Below are 16,508 nucleotides of genomic sequence, written 5' to 3'. Positions count from 1 at the left end.
CCCTCACTGTAGTAGTGTAGTGTATAGTATACTGGAAAGTAGTGTAGTGTATAGTGTGTAGTGTACTGTATAGCAGTGTAGTATATCGTAGGGTAATGTGTAGTAGTGTATAGGTTAGTAGTGTAGTGCACAGTGTATAGTGTTTGGTGTAGTGTTTAGGAGTGTAGTGTATACATGATGATTTTAAAAGTGCATTGAGGCTGGCGGGTCCCAACTCGCCCGTAACGACCCCACGCGGGATGTGTCAGTTCCGTCGCCACCCCTCCCTACCGTCGTCGTCGTCCTCCACTTCCACCTCAATCTCGGCCACATCTGACGAGCCCGCGGCCGCGGCCCCTCCTTGGTCTACCAGCGATGGCCTTGACCCTCCGGCCTTCTCCCGGGAACCGCCGTGGCTGACCGCCGGGGCCTGGCGGTCGCCGCCCGAACCGCCGAGGTCCCGCCGCTCGACCTTCGCAACGTACGACGGTTGACTTCCACGGGACGGTCGGTGCGCCGCTCGAAAGTGTGAATGTTTTGCTTCGTCTTTTTCGTCGTCTTCTTCATCGTCCTCTTCTTTGCCCTTTATCCGAATGTCACCCGCTCCCTGCACTGGGGGTGAAAGGTCGCTGAAACCGATGCGAGCGTTTAACTAAAAAATAAAATCAAAACGCGTCGAGGCCTCTGGGTTTTGTCTTCCACCCCGACGGAAATTATGTCGATGGTTGTGCTGTGACGTACGGCATGTACATGCGTGTGTGTGCTGAACTTCTTCTGCAGCACCGTACCTAGCCAACCGTGCTAATCGGAGGTGTGGGGAGGAAGGACTACAAACTAAACACAACAACTAGAAGCAGTTCTACGGAAATTAGTTCTCAATATAGTATAGTGATGTAGTGTACAGTAGTGTATAGTGTAGTGCATAGTGTAGTGTATAGTGTAGTAAAGAGTAGTGTAGTATATAGAAGTGTAGTATGTAGTAGTCAAGTGTATAGTGTAATGCATAGTGTAGTGTATAATCGTGTTGTGACAACAAACTAGGGGTGCTGATGGGCGGCTGTTTGCGAAGGGTTGTCAAGAGATGACACTTACTGCCATCACCACCACCATCACTGCCATCGTCATCATCATCTTCCCTCTCCACTTTCACCTTGGGCAACATCTTCCTCCAAGCCTCCTCCTCCTCGTATTCTTGCTTAATGAATGCCTCCACGGGCAGAGAAGGGTCCACCACCTCCTGCTCCTGCACATTGTCTGTACCAAGTGAAAGACATCAGCAGAGAGCGAGAGGGAGACTCAAGGCAATGGTGCCATTGTTGCTGTCGCTGCTGCTGCTGTTGATGCTGCTGCTCGGACTGCAGCGTCAAAAGGAGCAAATGTGATGCCGCCGCCACGAAGCCGTTCAGCAGGCGCCCCATCTACGACCTCGCCACCACCAAGCGACGGAGCCGACCCCGCGTCCCCCCTCAGCTCACCTCACATGAACACACCCGCACGCATTTCCCCCCCCCCCGATAGAGCTGGAAGGGGAGGTCACCTGATCGACCGGTTTTTATCCGAGAAGCCCTTATCGGGATTGACTTTCACGGTTTCCGGCGACCAGGGAATTGGACGATCTCCCCCGACGCTACTTTGCACCGCGGCGCTGCGACCGGCCTTAAGATGGTATGGTCGCGGCGAAGGGCATTCGGCCACCGCGGTTGAAACGCATCCCCCCACACACACCCCCCACGGGTCGACGAGACAGGCAGAGGAGGGACGGGGCGGCATAGTTTAAGGTGCGCAATTGATAGGGCAGGTGGTGGGGACATGCGGAGGCTCCGCACTTAACTTCCACAGCAGGCCGTTGGAGTGAGCGTCGCGCATAAGCATTGTGATGGAGGAGCATAATTAGAATAAGCACCACACACACACGCCGCACAGGCACTGGAGGGACGGCGTGATTAGCATGACCGCAGGGGCTCTTGCGCGTAGTCGCTGCTGATTGGGATAATTATGCTTGAGCGCGCAGGCACCATTGTTAGGGGAGTTAAAGGATGGAGCTGAAAGTATGAATAATCGGGAGAGCGGAGGCACGCGGGGAGCCCGTACACAGATTCCCACGGCGAGCCTTTGCGATGGACACCGCAGCATAAGTTGCATAACAAAGGCGCCCGGAACCGCCGATTGGTAAAGAAAAACGGGAAGGGGAGCGACGACAGGCGGAGCAACATCCCTTTGATGTAGGGAGGATAAAAAGGGGACGCAAAGGAGAAATCGATCTCACTTCTCTTCAAGAGGCCCGCGTTCAAGTCGGCTCCCAGCTCTGCCCTCCGGACGTCCGCGTGACGTGTCCAGACGAGCATAGAGGAAAAGCCACAGGACGCCGGATACTTTGAACCGTGAGTAGCAAGGTGAAAGGGTATCGTAAGCCGATAAATAGGGAATAGGTCCAGGGGTAGGAGAATAGGCCAGCCTCTTCGATTCATACTGATTTAACATCAATTTCCAGGTTGCAAACAATAAATCATTAATAGTGAATCGTGGCCTCGTGTGATCTCGTCGAGCAGTGTTAACGCGTGTAGTGCTGCGTATACAGCGGCTCGCCTCGTGGGAGCGCTGCGCAGAGCGGAGCAAGAGTGGGTGTCGCGTGTGGAGCTGCGTGTGTGCACGTACGTTCGCTCCGTGTGGGTTGCAGGTGCGCGATTAGGAAAGGGAGGTATCGTGGTAGCGTAAAGGGGGGCATAATACCACTCGGTAACTAACCATGCCTACTACGCGGACCCGCGCTGGAGGGGAATCCTCGAGCGACGGCTCACACCCCATGGGTGAGGAACCCAGCAGCGGTTCACCTAGCAGCGGGGGGGCGAGTAACGATGTTAGCCCGGCCGTTAGCGTTATCGAGGGAGGGATCTCGGGGGCCAGCGACCCCGACAAATTGGTGTCAGAAACGGGACGATCCCCCGCACCCCCAAGGGAAAGAGGCCCCCCAACCCAGATTAAAATCAAATGCACATTTACGGGCAAAGGAATTCCATCATGGAAATCGTTTGCCCGCAGCATCAGGGGGGCTAAAAAGGTTAATGGGTGGTCAGATGAGGAGGTGTTGCAGCAGTTAGAGCTACATTTAGATGGGCGGGCAGCTGACTTTGTGGAAGCTTTGCCCGCAAGCGCACAAACACAGTGGGAGGAACTAATGTGCCAACTCGAAGAGCGCTTCGGCACATATGACGAGGAGGAGGCGCAGGCGGCATTAGAGGCACGCCGCCGCCAACCCGGCGAGGATGTGCGAGATTACGCTGAGGACGTACGCACGCTGACCCAGCTCGCGTACCCGGAGTACGAGTCAAAAATAATTGAGGGCCTCGCCGCCGGGAAGGTCCAGCGATATTTGGCACAAACCCCGTGGTGGCAGCCAAATGTGGACGGTGCACGCCTCTCCTTTGACACCCTCGTCAAGCGCGCGCGCAAATGTGAGAAACTCTCGGGTGAGCGCGCGCAGCCTCGAGGGAGGGGACGAGAGTGCGCCATAGCGAGCCTACTCTCCGACGAGGAGGAAGAGCTCGCCATCGCAGTAAGGGGACGGGCAAGGGAGCCCCAAAGACCCAGCGAGACAACCCCGGGGTGGGTAGCCGGGTTACAGACCGGCATGGGAGATATTGCTGGCCGGGTAGACCAAATGGACGGTAAGATAACCCAAGTAGGTGAGAGGGTAACCCACGTAGGTGAGAATATGACCAAACTGCAATCCTCCGTTGAGACCATCCGATCCGAAATGGGGGACCTACGCGCCACGGTAGGAGGGTTATCTGGAAGGGTAGCCCGACTAGAGACGGAGGGTAGACAGCGGCGTAATGGGGGAGGAGGGAGTGGGCAGGGGGCCCACTACGGAGCCGCCCCCCCTCCCCGGACATGTTACATGTGCAATCGCCGAGGGCATCTAATGAGGGACTGTCCTGAACTCACCCGAGCTAGGCAGACGCGGGGGTTAAACTCCAACGCCCCCTAGAGAGCGGACCAACTAGGGGTGCAATCGACGCGGTCCCGATACAAATAGACGATAATGAGAATAATGGCGAGCGAGTGATCTCCACACAGGTTCCAGCAACAACGCCCACGGAAACGGTGACTCCTGGCGACTGGCTGCGGGAGCTGGTGGCGGGGATCACGGGGGCCACGTCGCTGGTGGAAGGGGAGATAAACGAAATGCGTACCCGAATCCTGCTGGACACGGGGGCGGTGGCCTCGTTCGTGAGCGCAGCGCACTGCAGCGCGATCGGGGTCGACGTGCGTCACCTGCAGACCCCGGACCGCGCGCTGCACATGGCGAGCGGAGCCGGGAATGGGGTTGCTGGGGAGAGCCACCCTAGAGGTCCGCATAGGCAGTCAGGTGTGCACCCAGGAGTTCTACGTGTTGAGTGCGTTGTGTCACGAGTGTATCGCAGGTACCGACCTCTTAGAACAGCTGGGACTCAACGTGCAACCCCGCCAGCGATGCGCCACGATGGAGAGCAACGGCGAGCGGATACCGTTCCTGGGACGAGAACCAACGCGCCCCCGCTTCGCACCTGTGGCCGCTATCCTGGCGACGGCAGTCACCATCGGGCCGCTCACCGAGATGCTGGTGCCGGTGGCAATATCCCCCACCGACCCCGCGCTCCGACCATCAGGGGAGGTAATGCTAACTCCTCACCCGGAGTTGGCAAAACGGTATGGGGTCGTGGGATCCGCCACGTTGGTAAACGCAGATGGGGACCGATTGTTTATGCGGATGTTTAACCCCCACAGTACCCCAGCGATACTGCGACGGCGCACCCCGATAGCCACCGTACACCCCCTGCACGCATGCCACTCTAACGACTCGGTGTTCGCACTCTGGGCTGAGGACCCCGGTCGTCCTGAGGGTGACCAGGACCTGGCCTGGCGAGTCGGCCCGACTCCCCGAGCTGAGGTCGTTCCCCTGCTCGACGCGTTACATGTACCATGGGCGGATTTACCTAAGGGAGACGCTGCCGGCAGGCAACGGACCCCCGAGAGGCCGCGGCCACTGACCCCCCCCCAGCGAGAAAGAGTGCAGTGTGCGCCACAGAGACCCTCACAGGTGACACCGAGGATCCCGTCGACCGCCCGGTAAGCGCGGGACCCACGGCTCGGGACCCGGCGGATCACCCTGCTCCGATCGGACAGATCCAGGAGGACGTCGGCTGCGCCTTCCCGGGCCTGAACGACGAGCAGCTGAGACAGACCCAGCAGCGGGATCCCGATCTGGCGGCAGTGGAGGCGGCACTGCGGGAGGAAAAGAGCGCCCTACCAGGACCCTGGAGCGGTTTGTATGGCCGGTTGTGTGTGCAGAACGGGGTGGTACGGGAGTTAACCGAGGCCGGCCAGCCGGGGTGCATCTGTGTTCCTGCCCAGGTACGACCCCAGCTGCTACGGCTGGTGCATGATCACCCGCTCGGGGGCCATGACGGGGAATGACGCACTCGAGAGACCCTGCGTCGCCAGTATCTCTGGCCCAAATTGGCACAAGACGTGGCCACCTGGGTACAGGGCTGCCGCGCCTGTCAGCAGTGCGGGCCAAAACCGGCACGATACCAGGTACCCCTAAGGCCGTTCCGCGTCAGCCGCACGAATCAGCTGGTCGGGATCGACCTACAGGGGCCATTCCCGCGATCCCATCGAGGCAACCGGTATATCCTAGTCGCAGTAGAGTATTTCACCCGCTACCCCGTGGCAGTGGCCATCCCTGATAAAACGGCCTTGGTGGTGGCCCGGGCATTCGTGGAACATTACGTACTTAAGCACGGGATCCCAGAACGAGTCCTCACCGACCAGAGTAGCGAGTTCGAGGCCGAGTTGTTCCAGGCACTGTGCCGAGAGTTCGGAATCCAGAAGGACCGAACCACAGCGTACCACCCCCAGGCGAACGGTATGGTGGAGCGCATGAATCAGACCTTAGCGGGGAAACTCAAACGTATAGCAGCCGCAAATCAACGGGATTGGGATGAACACCTCCCCTACGCCCTTTTCGCCTACACCACCACCGTACACACGTCGACGGGACAAACCCCGCTTTTAATGATGTTTGGCCGTGAGTCTCGTTTACCCGCAGATCTGCTATTCGGCGTTCATTCCCCCCAGCCGGAGGAGGGAAGCCGCCCCGTGGAACACCTGATGGAGACCCTGCGAGAAGCCCGAGGCCGAGCATACCCGCAAGGGGAAGCCGCGCATCGGCGGCAAGAACAGGGCGCCCGACCCCGCATGGAACCCCCCTTATTCCTGACCGGCGCTAAGGTGTGGCTACACACCCCTCGCGTCGGGGCCGGGCAGGTGGGGAAACTGACGACCTACTGGCGAGGACCCTGGACCGTGGTGCGGCAGATCTCCCCCTGGACGGTACTAATCTATGGCGGGGAGAGGGGTCGAGAGACGGTGGTCAACGTCCGCCGCTTAAAACCATGGAAAGCGGCCCCGGCGAGAGAGAACCCCGTCGCCCGAAGGCCCCGAAATCCCGGGGTACCCGCACCCCTCGTGTTGGGGGGCCTCGCCAACTACATGGGCCCCGCCGGGCCCCCGAGACGCCCCGATCCAGTCAGGAGACGACGCGGACGACGGCTCCTAAACCCTTCTGCTGCTGAGTTTGTGCCCCAGCCCGCAGGTACCGAGGGACAGGGAGAGCCGCTGGAGTGGAGGAGGAGGCCGCCGCAGGAGCTACAGAGGACGGAGCCACCCGCCCCGAGACCAGCCACAAGGTCCGGACGGACCCCGCAGCGTTTCCTCGTGGGCGCGGCCCAAGCGAGGTGCTCCAGTCAACCCGGGACGGGGACTGGCACCTCGGGGGGCTATGTGATGCCGCCGCCACGAAGCCGTTCAGCAGGCGCCCCATCTACGACCTCGCCACCACCAAGCGACGGAGCCGACCCCGCGTCCCCCCTCACCTCACCTCACATGAACACACCCGCACGCATTTCCCCCCCCCGATAGAGCTGGAAGGGGAGGTCACCTGATCGACCGGTTTTTATCCGAGAAGCCCTTATCGGGATTGACTTTCACGGTTTCCGGCGACCAGGGAATTGGACGACCTCCCCCGACGCTACTTTGCACTGCGGCGCTGCGACCGGCCTTAAGATGGTATGGTCGCGGCGAAGGGCATTCGGCCACCGCGGTTGAAACGCATCCCCCCACACACACCCCCCACGGGTCGACGAGACAGGCAGAGGAGGGATGGGGCGGCATAGTTAAAGGTGCGCAATTGATAAGGCAGGTGGTGAGGACATGCGGAGGCTCCGCACTTAACTTCCACAGCAGGCCGTTGGAGTGAGCGCCGCGCATAAGCATTGTGATGGAGGAGCATAATTAGAATAAGCACCACACACACACGCCGCACAGGCACTGGAGGGACGGCGTGATTAGCATGACCGCAGGGGCTCTTGCGCGTAGTCGCTGCTGATTGGGATAATTATGCTTGAGCGCGCAGGCACCATTGTTAGGGGAGTTAAAGGATGGAGCTGAAAGTATGAATAATCGGGAGAGCGGAGGCACGCGGGGAGCCCGTACACAGATTCCCACGGCGAGCCTTTGCGATGGACACCGCCGCATAAGTTGCATAACAAAGGCGCCCGGAACCGCCGATTGCTAAAGAAAAACGGGAAGGGGAGCGACGACAGGCGGAGCAACATCCCTTTGATGTAGGGAGGATAAAAAAGGGGCGCAAAGGAGAAATCGATCTCACTTCTCTTCAAGAGGCCCGCGTTCAAGTCGGCTCCCAGCTCTGCCCTCCGGACGTCCGCGTGACGTGTCCAGACGAGCATAGAGGAAAAGCCACAGGACGCCGAATACTTCGAACCGTGAGTAGCAAGGTGAAAGGGTATCGTAAGCCGATAAATAGGGAATAGGTCCAGGGGTAGGAGAATAGGCCAGCCTCTTCGATTCATACTGATTTAACATCAATTTCCAGGTTGCAAACAATAAATCATTAATAGCGAATCGTGGCCTCGTGTGATCTCGTCGAGCAGTGTTAACGCGTGTAGTGCTGCGTATACAGCGGCTCGCCTCGTGGGAGCGCTGCGCAGAGCGGAGCAAGAGTGGGTGTCGCGTGTGGAGCTGCGTGTGTGCACGTACGTTCGCTCCGTGTGGGTTGCAGGTGCGCGATTAGGAAAGGGAGGTATCGTGGTAGCGTAAAGGGGGGCATAATACCACTCGGTAACTAACCATGCCTACTACGCGGACCCGCGCTGGAGGGGAATCCTCGAGCGACGGCTCACACCCCATGGGTGAGGAACCCAGCAGCGGTTCACCTAGCAGCGGGGGGGCGAGTAACGATGTTAGCCCGGCCATTAGCGTTATCGAGGGAGGGATCTCGGGGGCCAGCGACCCCGACACAAACGCAGAGACATTGCGCAATACAGAAACTATTTTATTTTATTTGATTGCGAGCTCATGTAGATGCAGAGCAGCAATGACTACAACTTCAGGTGGTCATGCCAGCAGATAACCGCATTAGGAGCAGCGGAGCAGTGTATCATCATCGCTGTGATGTCTATTAGTCTATGGATCTATGTTTTTCTATGGGTTTCTATGAGTCTATGGATCTCTATGGGTCTCTAAGCCTGGGTCTATGCGAGTCTCTGAGTCTGAGTCTTCACGGATCTCTGTGAGTCATTATGGGTCTCCGAGTCTCTGTGTGTCTCTATGAGTCGCCGAATCTCTGTGCATCTCTATGGGTCTCTATGCGTTTCTATGAGTCTGGATCTCTATGAGTTGCTGTGTGTCTCTATGAGTCGCTGAATATCTGTGCATCTCTATGGATCTCTATGGGTATCTATGACTCTCTTTATCTTCTGTACGGCTGCTGATGTAGATGCAGAGCAACGACACAATTTCACAATCAGGTGATCAAGCCCAGACTACAACTAGAATCAGGAGCAAGCAGAGTAGTGTATCATCATAATCACCGTAATGTCTCCTTACTATTTGTGGATAGGGCAATGTTATTTTTTGTATTTTACCAGGTGTAAGGCCCCATTGAGCTGTGTAGCTCTTTTATTTCATGAGCGACCCTGCCATCACAAATGATAGTCTATGGGTGGCAGTGCTGATTGTATGGGTGGCAGTGCTGAGTCTATGGGTGGCAGTGCTGATTCTATTGGTGGTAGTGCTGAGTCAAGGGGTGGCAGTGCTGATTGTATGGGCAGTGCTGAGTCTATGGTGCAGTATTGAGTCTATGGGTGGAAGTTCTGATACTATGGGCAGTGCTGAGTCTATGGTGCAGTGTGGAGTCTATGTGAAGTACCGGTAAATACGCTGGACACCCAGGTTGAGGCACACGTATCTTTATTACAAGTTGTCGGTACAGGACAGCACTAGAGGGGGTAGCGGCCCCCTCACCCGGATAACTGGGGATACACTCTAGCTAATCCTGACCTACCCCCAAGTCCTCCACTAACGGGCTAGGGGAGGCTAACTGGCCCGACACTGGTGAGTCGGGCTACAGTCTCCGGAGTCCCAGGGTACTGACCCTGGTTCACGGAACCACGCCTCTGGCTCGATCCTCCGCAGCCCTTACAAGGGCGGCGTCGAGGGGAGTCCAGGGCTTCTAACTAGAAGATCTTCCTTCTTCCTCCTTCGTTCCCAGACTGAGCCACGAGCTCTCTCTGTCCTCCCCCTTTATACCCCCCCATCAGGATCACAACCCCCCAGGCTGCCTGATGCGGACGTCGCTGCGGGCACCCCCCCGTGTACTCCCGGAGCTCCGCCCACTGTGTTTATTCCCCGTTGGATCCTATGCACCTACAGCCCTCCCGTAACAACCCTACATCACTCCCCCCATTACAGCTCGCAGCCGTCCCGGCTGCAACAATTCCAATAAAGGAACATTTACCCCTCGACCCCGTGTGTGCCTCATTTTTTTTCAACAAAATGCAAATTGAACAACAACAACAAGAACAACAACCACACCCCCGAAGGGAATGTCCGACGCACCCCCCCCCCCCCCGTATAAATACGAAATCCGTAAAAGCACGTATATACAACTAGCCAGGAACTCCCCCAGCACACACAGCACACCCACGACACACAACGCACCCACAACACACACACCCCGCCCACACACACAACACAACACACACAATGTGCCAGGAGCGCACCACCGACGCAGCATACAGTAACCATGACACGTGAAATAAATGTTATTTTTTCTTCCTTTCATATATTATAAGAGTCTGCGCATTTTAGCGCGCGTCCTTGCCGCAGGCCCGTCACACGGGGCAACCCCGGACGGCGGACCATCCGGTGGCGGCTGTCCCTTTCGAGATGAGGTCGCGATTAAAGTGGCGCGACCGTCGGCATCACCCGTGTGGGTTGTAGGGCATGAGCCCGTCATTCCCGGTGCACCTGTGGGTGGGACAGCCGGCAACACATCAGGCGAGAGCAGCGACGGACCCTCCGAGTCGGTCGACCCCCCACATGCTTGGCCCCGCGTGTGTGGAGTGGGCCCTCGCACCGCAACAAACGGTTTTAGCCTAGAGGGGTGTACAAACCACCGGCGCCTCCCCCATTTGATTCGAACGCACTGAGGCCTCAACACCTCGACAACCTCGACGGGGCCCTGCCACGGGCGTACGAGTTTAGAGGAGGTCGCGAGTGGTACCTGGGGACAGTGCAGCCATGCCCTGTCCCCCGGCTTCCACTGCAGCACATGCGCGCGAGCCAGCCTGAGGCGCTCGTTCGCCTTTTGACGCCTGTCAGAATTTAGCCTCGCAGCATCCCGCGCCTCAGTCAGTTTGTCAAGGTTAAATTTAACGTGTTCGTCCAATTTAGTTTTACCCAGCGGCGCGGGGATCTGCAGCTGTGCCGGAACAGGTGGGTCGGGTTCGCGGCCATACATAAGAAAGAAGGGTGAAAATCCCGTCGCAGCATGGGGAGCCAATCTGTATGCCGCTAGAACCCCTTGAATTTGTAAGTCCCAATCAGTCTGTGAGTCCGAAACTTGCTGCGACAACATAGACGAGATGGTGCGATGCAGACGCTCGACCATCCCGTCCGTTTGCGGGTGATAAGGAGAGGTTCGAATTTTTTTCGTTCCTAGGAGATCACAGACTTGTTTTAGGAGTTTCCCGGAAAAATTTCTACCCTGGTCGGTCAGCAACCGCTCCGGAGCACCTTTGTCCATGACATAACCCTGGACAAAGGTGTCGACGATGGCTGCTGCCGACTGATTTGGCAGGGGCCAGGCCATAGGCCAGCGCGTAAAATATTCGACCCCAGTAAGCAAATATCTATTTCCACTGGGGGTGGCGGGGAATGGCCCCAGAATGTCCAGTGCGACCAGTTCATTTACTCTGGAGACCTGGATGGACTGCAAGGGCGGGTTCGACTCCCGTGCCGGTGGTTTGCGCTGCGCACACCGAGGGCATGCTGCCAACAGATCAGCGACATCCCTTGTCATGCCCGGCCAAAAAAAATTCAGCTGGAGCAAGGCGAGAGTTTTCTGGGTACCCAGGTGGAGGAGGCGCTCATGAGCAGCCCACACCACCTTACCCCGTAATCCCGAAGGGACCACCAGCCGGTGACGGTGGGATTTGCTGTCCCAATGCATGAGCAACCCTGCGTGCATCCCCCAAGCGTCGGCCTCACCCGTCCCCCGCCCCCTCTCCCCGGCGCGACGACGCAGCGCGAGGAGGGAGGTATCCTCCATTTGGAGGCGCCCCCATTCATTAACGGGCAACCCAAGCAGGGAATCTTTCCCCTGTTCCGCGATATCATTGGTGACCAATGTTTCGTCATTGGCGGCGGCCGCCAGGACCGGAACCATCATGTCCCCTGCTGGCTTGCAACGCCCAGACCCCAGGAGGCATGCGCATTCGGAGGCGGTTGGCATCCGTGACAGAGCGTCAGCGTTGGTGTGGCGAACGCCCTTACGATAGGTGGTTTCGAAATCGAAATCCTGGAGGACCTCCAACCATCGGGACAATTGTCCCGATGGCTGTTGAACCTTCAGGGCGTACTGCAGTGCCGCATGATCTGTGCGGACGGTGAAATGCCGACCGTACAGATATGGGCGATACTGTTGGATGAAATAGACAATTGCCAACAGTTCCCTACGGGTGACACAATATCTTTGCTCCGCTGGAGACAACACCCGACTGCCGTACGCAACCACCCGTTCCACGCCGTCAACCACCTGGGAAAGCACGCCTCCAATACCCGTGTTGCTCGCGTCGGTGTCGAGCAAAAACGGCCTCGAAAAATCTGGGTAAATCAGGGGAGGAGCCTTTACCAGGGCGTCCCGAAGGGAGCAGAAAGCAGCTTCCTCATCCTGACCCCAGTGGAACCGAACCCCTTTAGATGTTAACGCGTGTAGGGGTTTGGCAATCGTTGCAAAATTAGCGACGAAGCGTCGGTAATATGATGCGAAGCCAATAAAACTCCTGACCTCTCCCACCGAGGTGGGAGTCGGCCAGGAGCTGACACACTGCGTTTTGGCGGGATCGGTAGCAATACCCGAGCGCCCTACGATGTGCCCCAAATAACGCACCGACTCGTGTAACAAATGGCATTTCTGGGGCTTAAATTTCAAATTAGCAGCCCGCATCTTTAGGAAAACCGCCCGCAACCTCTGGAGATGTTCGTCAAAAGTTTTACCAAAGACAATAACGTCATCCAAATAAATCAGGCACGACTCCCATTGCAATCCAGCCAAAACCAATTCCATCAATCGCTGGAAAGTTGCCGGCGCTGAGTGTAAGCCCATCGGCAACCGGTTGAATTGGAACAGGCCGTGCGCTGTACGGAAAGCAGTTTTAGGCTTAGAATCATCGTCCAGAGGAAGCTGCCAGAATCCCGAAAGTAAATCTAGTGTGGAGAAGAATCGCGCTCCCGCCAAGGCGTCCAGCGATTCGTCCATCCGTGGGAGCGGGTATGCGTCGGCAACCGAAATTTTATTAAGGCGCCGAAAATCCACGCAAAACCGCAACGAGCCGTCCTGCTTTTTAACCAGGACGATCGGCGCTCCCCAAGGGCTGGTGGAGGGAGAAATGATGTCGGCGGCTAACATGTCATCAACAACCGATTTGACATGGTCCTTTTCGGCGGGACTTAACCGAAACGGATTTTGGCGAATTGGTGCGCTGTCACCCGTGTCAATATGGTGACGCAGCAGGTGAGTGCAACCCAAATCATATTTATTCCGACTGAAAACGTCGGAAAATTCCCTCAGTAGCGTTCTAAGCTGTTGGCGCTCTGAATTTGTCAGGTCCGTCGATCCCGCACAAAGCGCGTCGAGCCACCCTTCATCGCTGTCCGAATGTGGGAGCATCCGGGAAGCAGTGCCAACATGGTTCGCGACAGGTTCCTCGCAGGGCACCGGCGTCGCGTGAGCGAGCACCGTCCCTTGAGGAACCACCACTGTCTGCGACCCCACATTGAGTACCGCGATGAAAGGGTCCCCGTCCCCTCTTACGACGGTCTGGGCCGGAATCAAATGAGGTGCATTAACCCCGGCCCTAGACGGTCCCAGCAAAACACCCTGATCCCCTACGCCCTTAGCGAAGGGCTTACGAAGTTTCAGAGGCACTAGCATTTGAGCTCCCGGCGGCACACGAACTGTTCTGACGACGAACGCCGGTACCGTCGCGAACGCCGTCCGAGCCGCCGCAGGGGAAGGCAGGAACGCCATGCGTCGCCCCGACGGAAGCTCAATGCATCCTTGGTCGATCAAAATACGAATTGGCATTTTGCCTAAGAAATCCGTCCCCAGCAGGCACGGAACCGCCAGCGAGGAGGAAACGAAAATCGGCCCCGACAATTTGATGTCCCCGATACAAATTTGCGCTCGAATCTGTCCCATGATGCCCAGAGAGCCCCCGTTAGCGGCATAGAATGGGACGTTAACCGGCAGTAAAGGCCGGCTTTGTACAGGCAGAATATTGTAAATTAACTCCGAAATGATTGTCGCCGATGCCCCCGTATCGACCAGGATGCGTACCTCTACCCCGTCAATGTGTCCGACCACGGCCGACGACCCGGACGACGCGGCTACCACGCGATGGGCCAACACGGACCACTGTTTGGGCTCGATTTGAGTCCCCGCAGTGATCCGCGTTGGCCCGTCGCAACGCAACATCGGCCCCCCGTTCGTTGTGGTGCGAGAGTGTGCAACGGGTGGGTGCTTTGGCCAAACATGTGTGGTGCCGCGACTCGCCGGATCATGTTGCTGGAGCTTGGGAGGAGGAGGCCCGGCGTCCCGTCGAGGCGTCGTCCCGCGCTGTCGAGGCGAGCGGCACCCCGAGGCGACGTGGCCCCGAACGCCGCAGTTGAAACACCGCGGGAGCCCCGGTGGAGACGATGGACGGTCGAAACGGCTTGAGCCGTCCCGGCCCGACCGTGCTCCTTGCGCCTGTTGCCGTCGATGGTCGACGGCGTAGAGCTCCTCCGTCGGAAGGGTGGCTGCAGCCACCGCACGCCCGGCCGATGCCCTGCTGGCTTTCCGCCGCAGGGACAGAAGGTTGGCGTGAAGGAGGCGCGCCGCCTGAAGAGAGGTCATCTCGGCGTCCTCCTGTGCGACGACAGCGATGTCCAGGTCGTCTGCCAGGAGGAGGATTTTCTCCGTGACCATCGCGTCCACGCCGTCGTCGTCCATACGGGGAAAAGCCGTCTTGGCCAGCGCCAGGAGGCTCGTCCTGTATGCCAGGGGCGACTCTTTTTCACCCCGCTTGCGGTCGTAGAACTGCTGTCTGCATTCTGCTGATGGTCCATAGACCCCAGCCAGCAGTTGTAGCGCCCTCGGCAGAGTAGAACGCTTCTCTCTTGGCGCCGATGTGAGGGCGGCGAGCGCGTCGGCGTCGAGGAGCGCCGGCAGCGCGCAGAGGGCTTCGTCGTCCGACCACCTTGCCATTTCTTGGTGGGCGATGAAGCGTCGCTGGAAGCCGCCCCAGTCGCCCTCCGCGCCAACAAATTCCTTCAGCGGAGGCAGCCGTTGTTGCAGCGCAGCGTTCGCCTTGGAAGTCTGCAGGCTGCTATCCCCAGGACTCGGCTGTGCGTCGGCGCGAATGGCAGATGGAATCGCCTGTCGCAGCCGTGATGACGCTCCCGCCGCTGGCGATGATGCGGCTGCCCCAGCGAGAGCGGTGTCGGACCCAAGGTTGAGCCCGGCCACGCCCTCTGCAGCTGCCGTGGCGATGGCGGGAAATTCAAAGTTGGAGTCTTCCGAAATGGCGGGAAGGCGCTCTGGTCGTCGACTCCCCTCGCCCCGTGGTGGACCACCAGCCCCCAGCCGCGTGATGTTTTCCAGCGTGGCGGCAGCGGCATACAGTAGCTCCGCCAGCCTCTCGTGAGCCAGCCGTAGCGCGTCTGGCTGCGGCCCCTCTTCATGCCGATGCCCCGGCAGGAACGCGTCAGGCCCTGGCTGCACCATGTCTTGGTGAGCCGTCTCGGGCTCAACGAATTCAGCAGTGTCCTCGTCCGGTACTCTGGCTCGAGCTGTCTGACGTGTTTCCATGTCCGTAATTCTTCTGACACCAGATGAAGTACCGGTAAATACGCTGGACACCCAGGTTGAGGCACACGTATCTTTATTACAAGTTGTCGGTACAGGACAGCACTAGAGGGGGTAGCGGCCCCCTCACCCGGATAACTGGGGATACACTCTAGCTAATCCTGACCTACCCCCAAGTCCTCCACTAACGGGCTAGGGGAGGCTAACTGGCCCGACACTGGTGAGTCGGGCTACGGTCTCCGGAGTCCCAGGGTACTGACCCTGGTTCACGGAACCACGCCTCTGGCTCGATCCTCCGCAGCCCTTACAAGGGCGGCGTCGAGGGGAGTCCAGGGCTTCTAACTAGAAGATCTTCCTTCTTCCTCCTTCGTTCCCAGACTGAGCCACGAGCTCTCTCTGTCCTCCCCCTTTATACCCCCCCATCAGGATCACAACCCCCCAGGCTGCCTGATGCGGACGTCGCTGCGGGCACCCCCCCCGTGTACTCCCGGAGCTCCGCCCACTGTGTTTATTCCCCGTTGGATCCTATGCACCTACAGCCCTCCCGTAACAACCCTACATATGGGTAGCAGTGTCGAATGTATGGGTGGTAGTGCTGATTGTATGGGCAGTGCCGAGTCTAGGGAGCAGTGCTGAGTCTATGGGTGGCAGTGCTCAGTCTATGGGTGGCAGTGTTCGGTCTATGGGTATCAGTCCTGAGTCTATGGGTAGCAGTGCTCAGTTTCTGGGTGGCAGTGCTGAGTCTATGGTGCAGTGTTGAGTCTATGGGTAGCAGTGTTGAATGTATGGGTGGTAGTGCTGAGTCTATGGGTGGCAGTGCTCAGTCTATGGGTGGCAGTGCTGATTGTATGGGCAGTGCCGAGTCTATGGAGCAGTGCTGAGTCTATGGGTGGCAGTGCTCAGTCTATGGGTGGCAGTGTTCAGTCTATGGGTATCAGTCCTGAGTCTATGGGTAGCAGTGCTCAGTTTCTGGGTGGCAGTGCTGATACTATGGGCAGTGCTGAGTCTATGGTGCAGTTTTGAGTCTATGGTTGGCAGTGCTGAGTCTATGGGTGGC

General features: G+C 58.2%; 1 protein-coding gene across 1 annotated transcript in view; it reads right to left on the bottom strand.

The window, feature by feature from the left end:
• LOC144737588 (uncharacterized) overlaps positions 1 to 16,063 on the bottom strand; it is a 44,954-nt gene extending 28,891 nt beyond the window's left edge. The window contains exons 1-3 of the mRNA XM_078620346.1: positions 2,246 to 16,063; positions 1,072 to 1,233; positions 271 to 591 (exon numbers count right to left, since the gene is read on the bottom strand). Of these exons, the coding sequence (XP_078476472.1) occupies positions 271 to 591; positions 1,072 to 1,233; positions 2,246 to 2,447 (685 nt within the window). The 5' untranslated portion in view covers positions 2,448 to 16,063. The remainder of the gene's footprint in view (positions 1 to 270; positions 592 to 1,071; positions 1,234 to 2,245) is intronic.
• Positions 16,064 to 16,508: the final 445 nt, after the last annotated feature.

This window comes from Lampetra planeri, chromosome 72 (genome assembly GCF_965212315.1).
Source record: "Lampetra planeri chromosome 72, kcLamPlan1.2.h2, whole genome shotgun sequence".
Classification (NCBI taxonomy): domain Eukaryota; kingdom Metazoa; phylum Chordata; class Hyperoartia; order Petromyzontiformes; family Petromyzontidae; genus Lampetra; species Lampetra planeri.
Note: the sequence above shows the minus strand (reverse complement) of the source record. Positions and strands in the feature narration are given on the sequence as shown.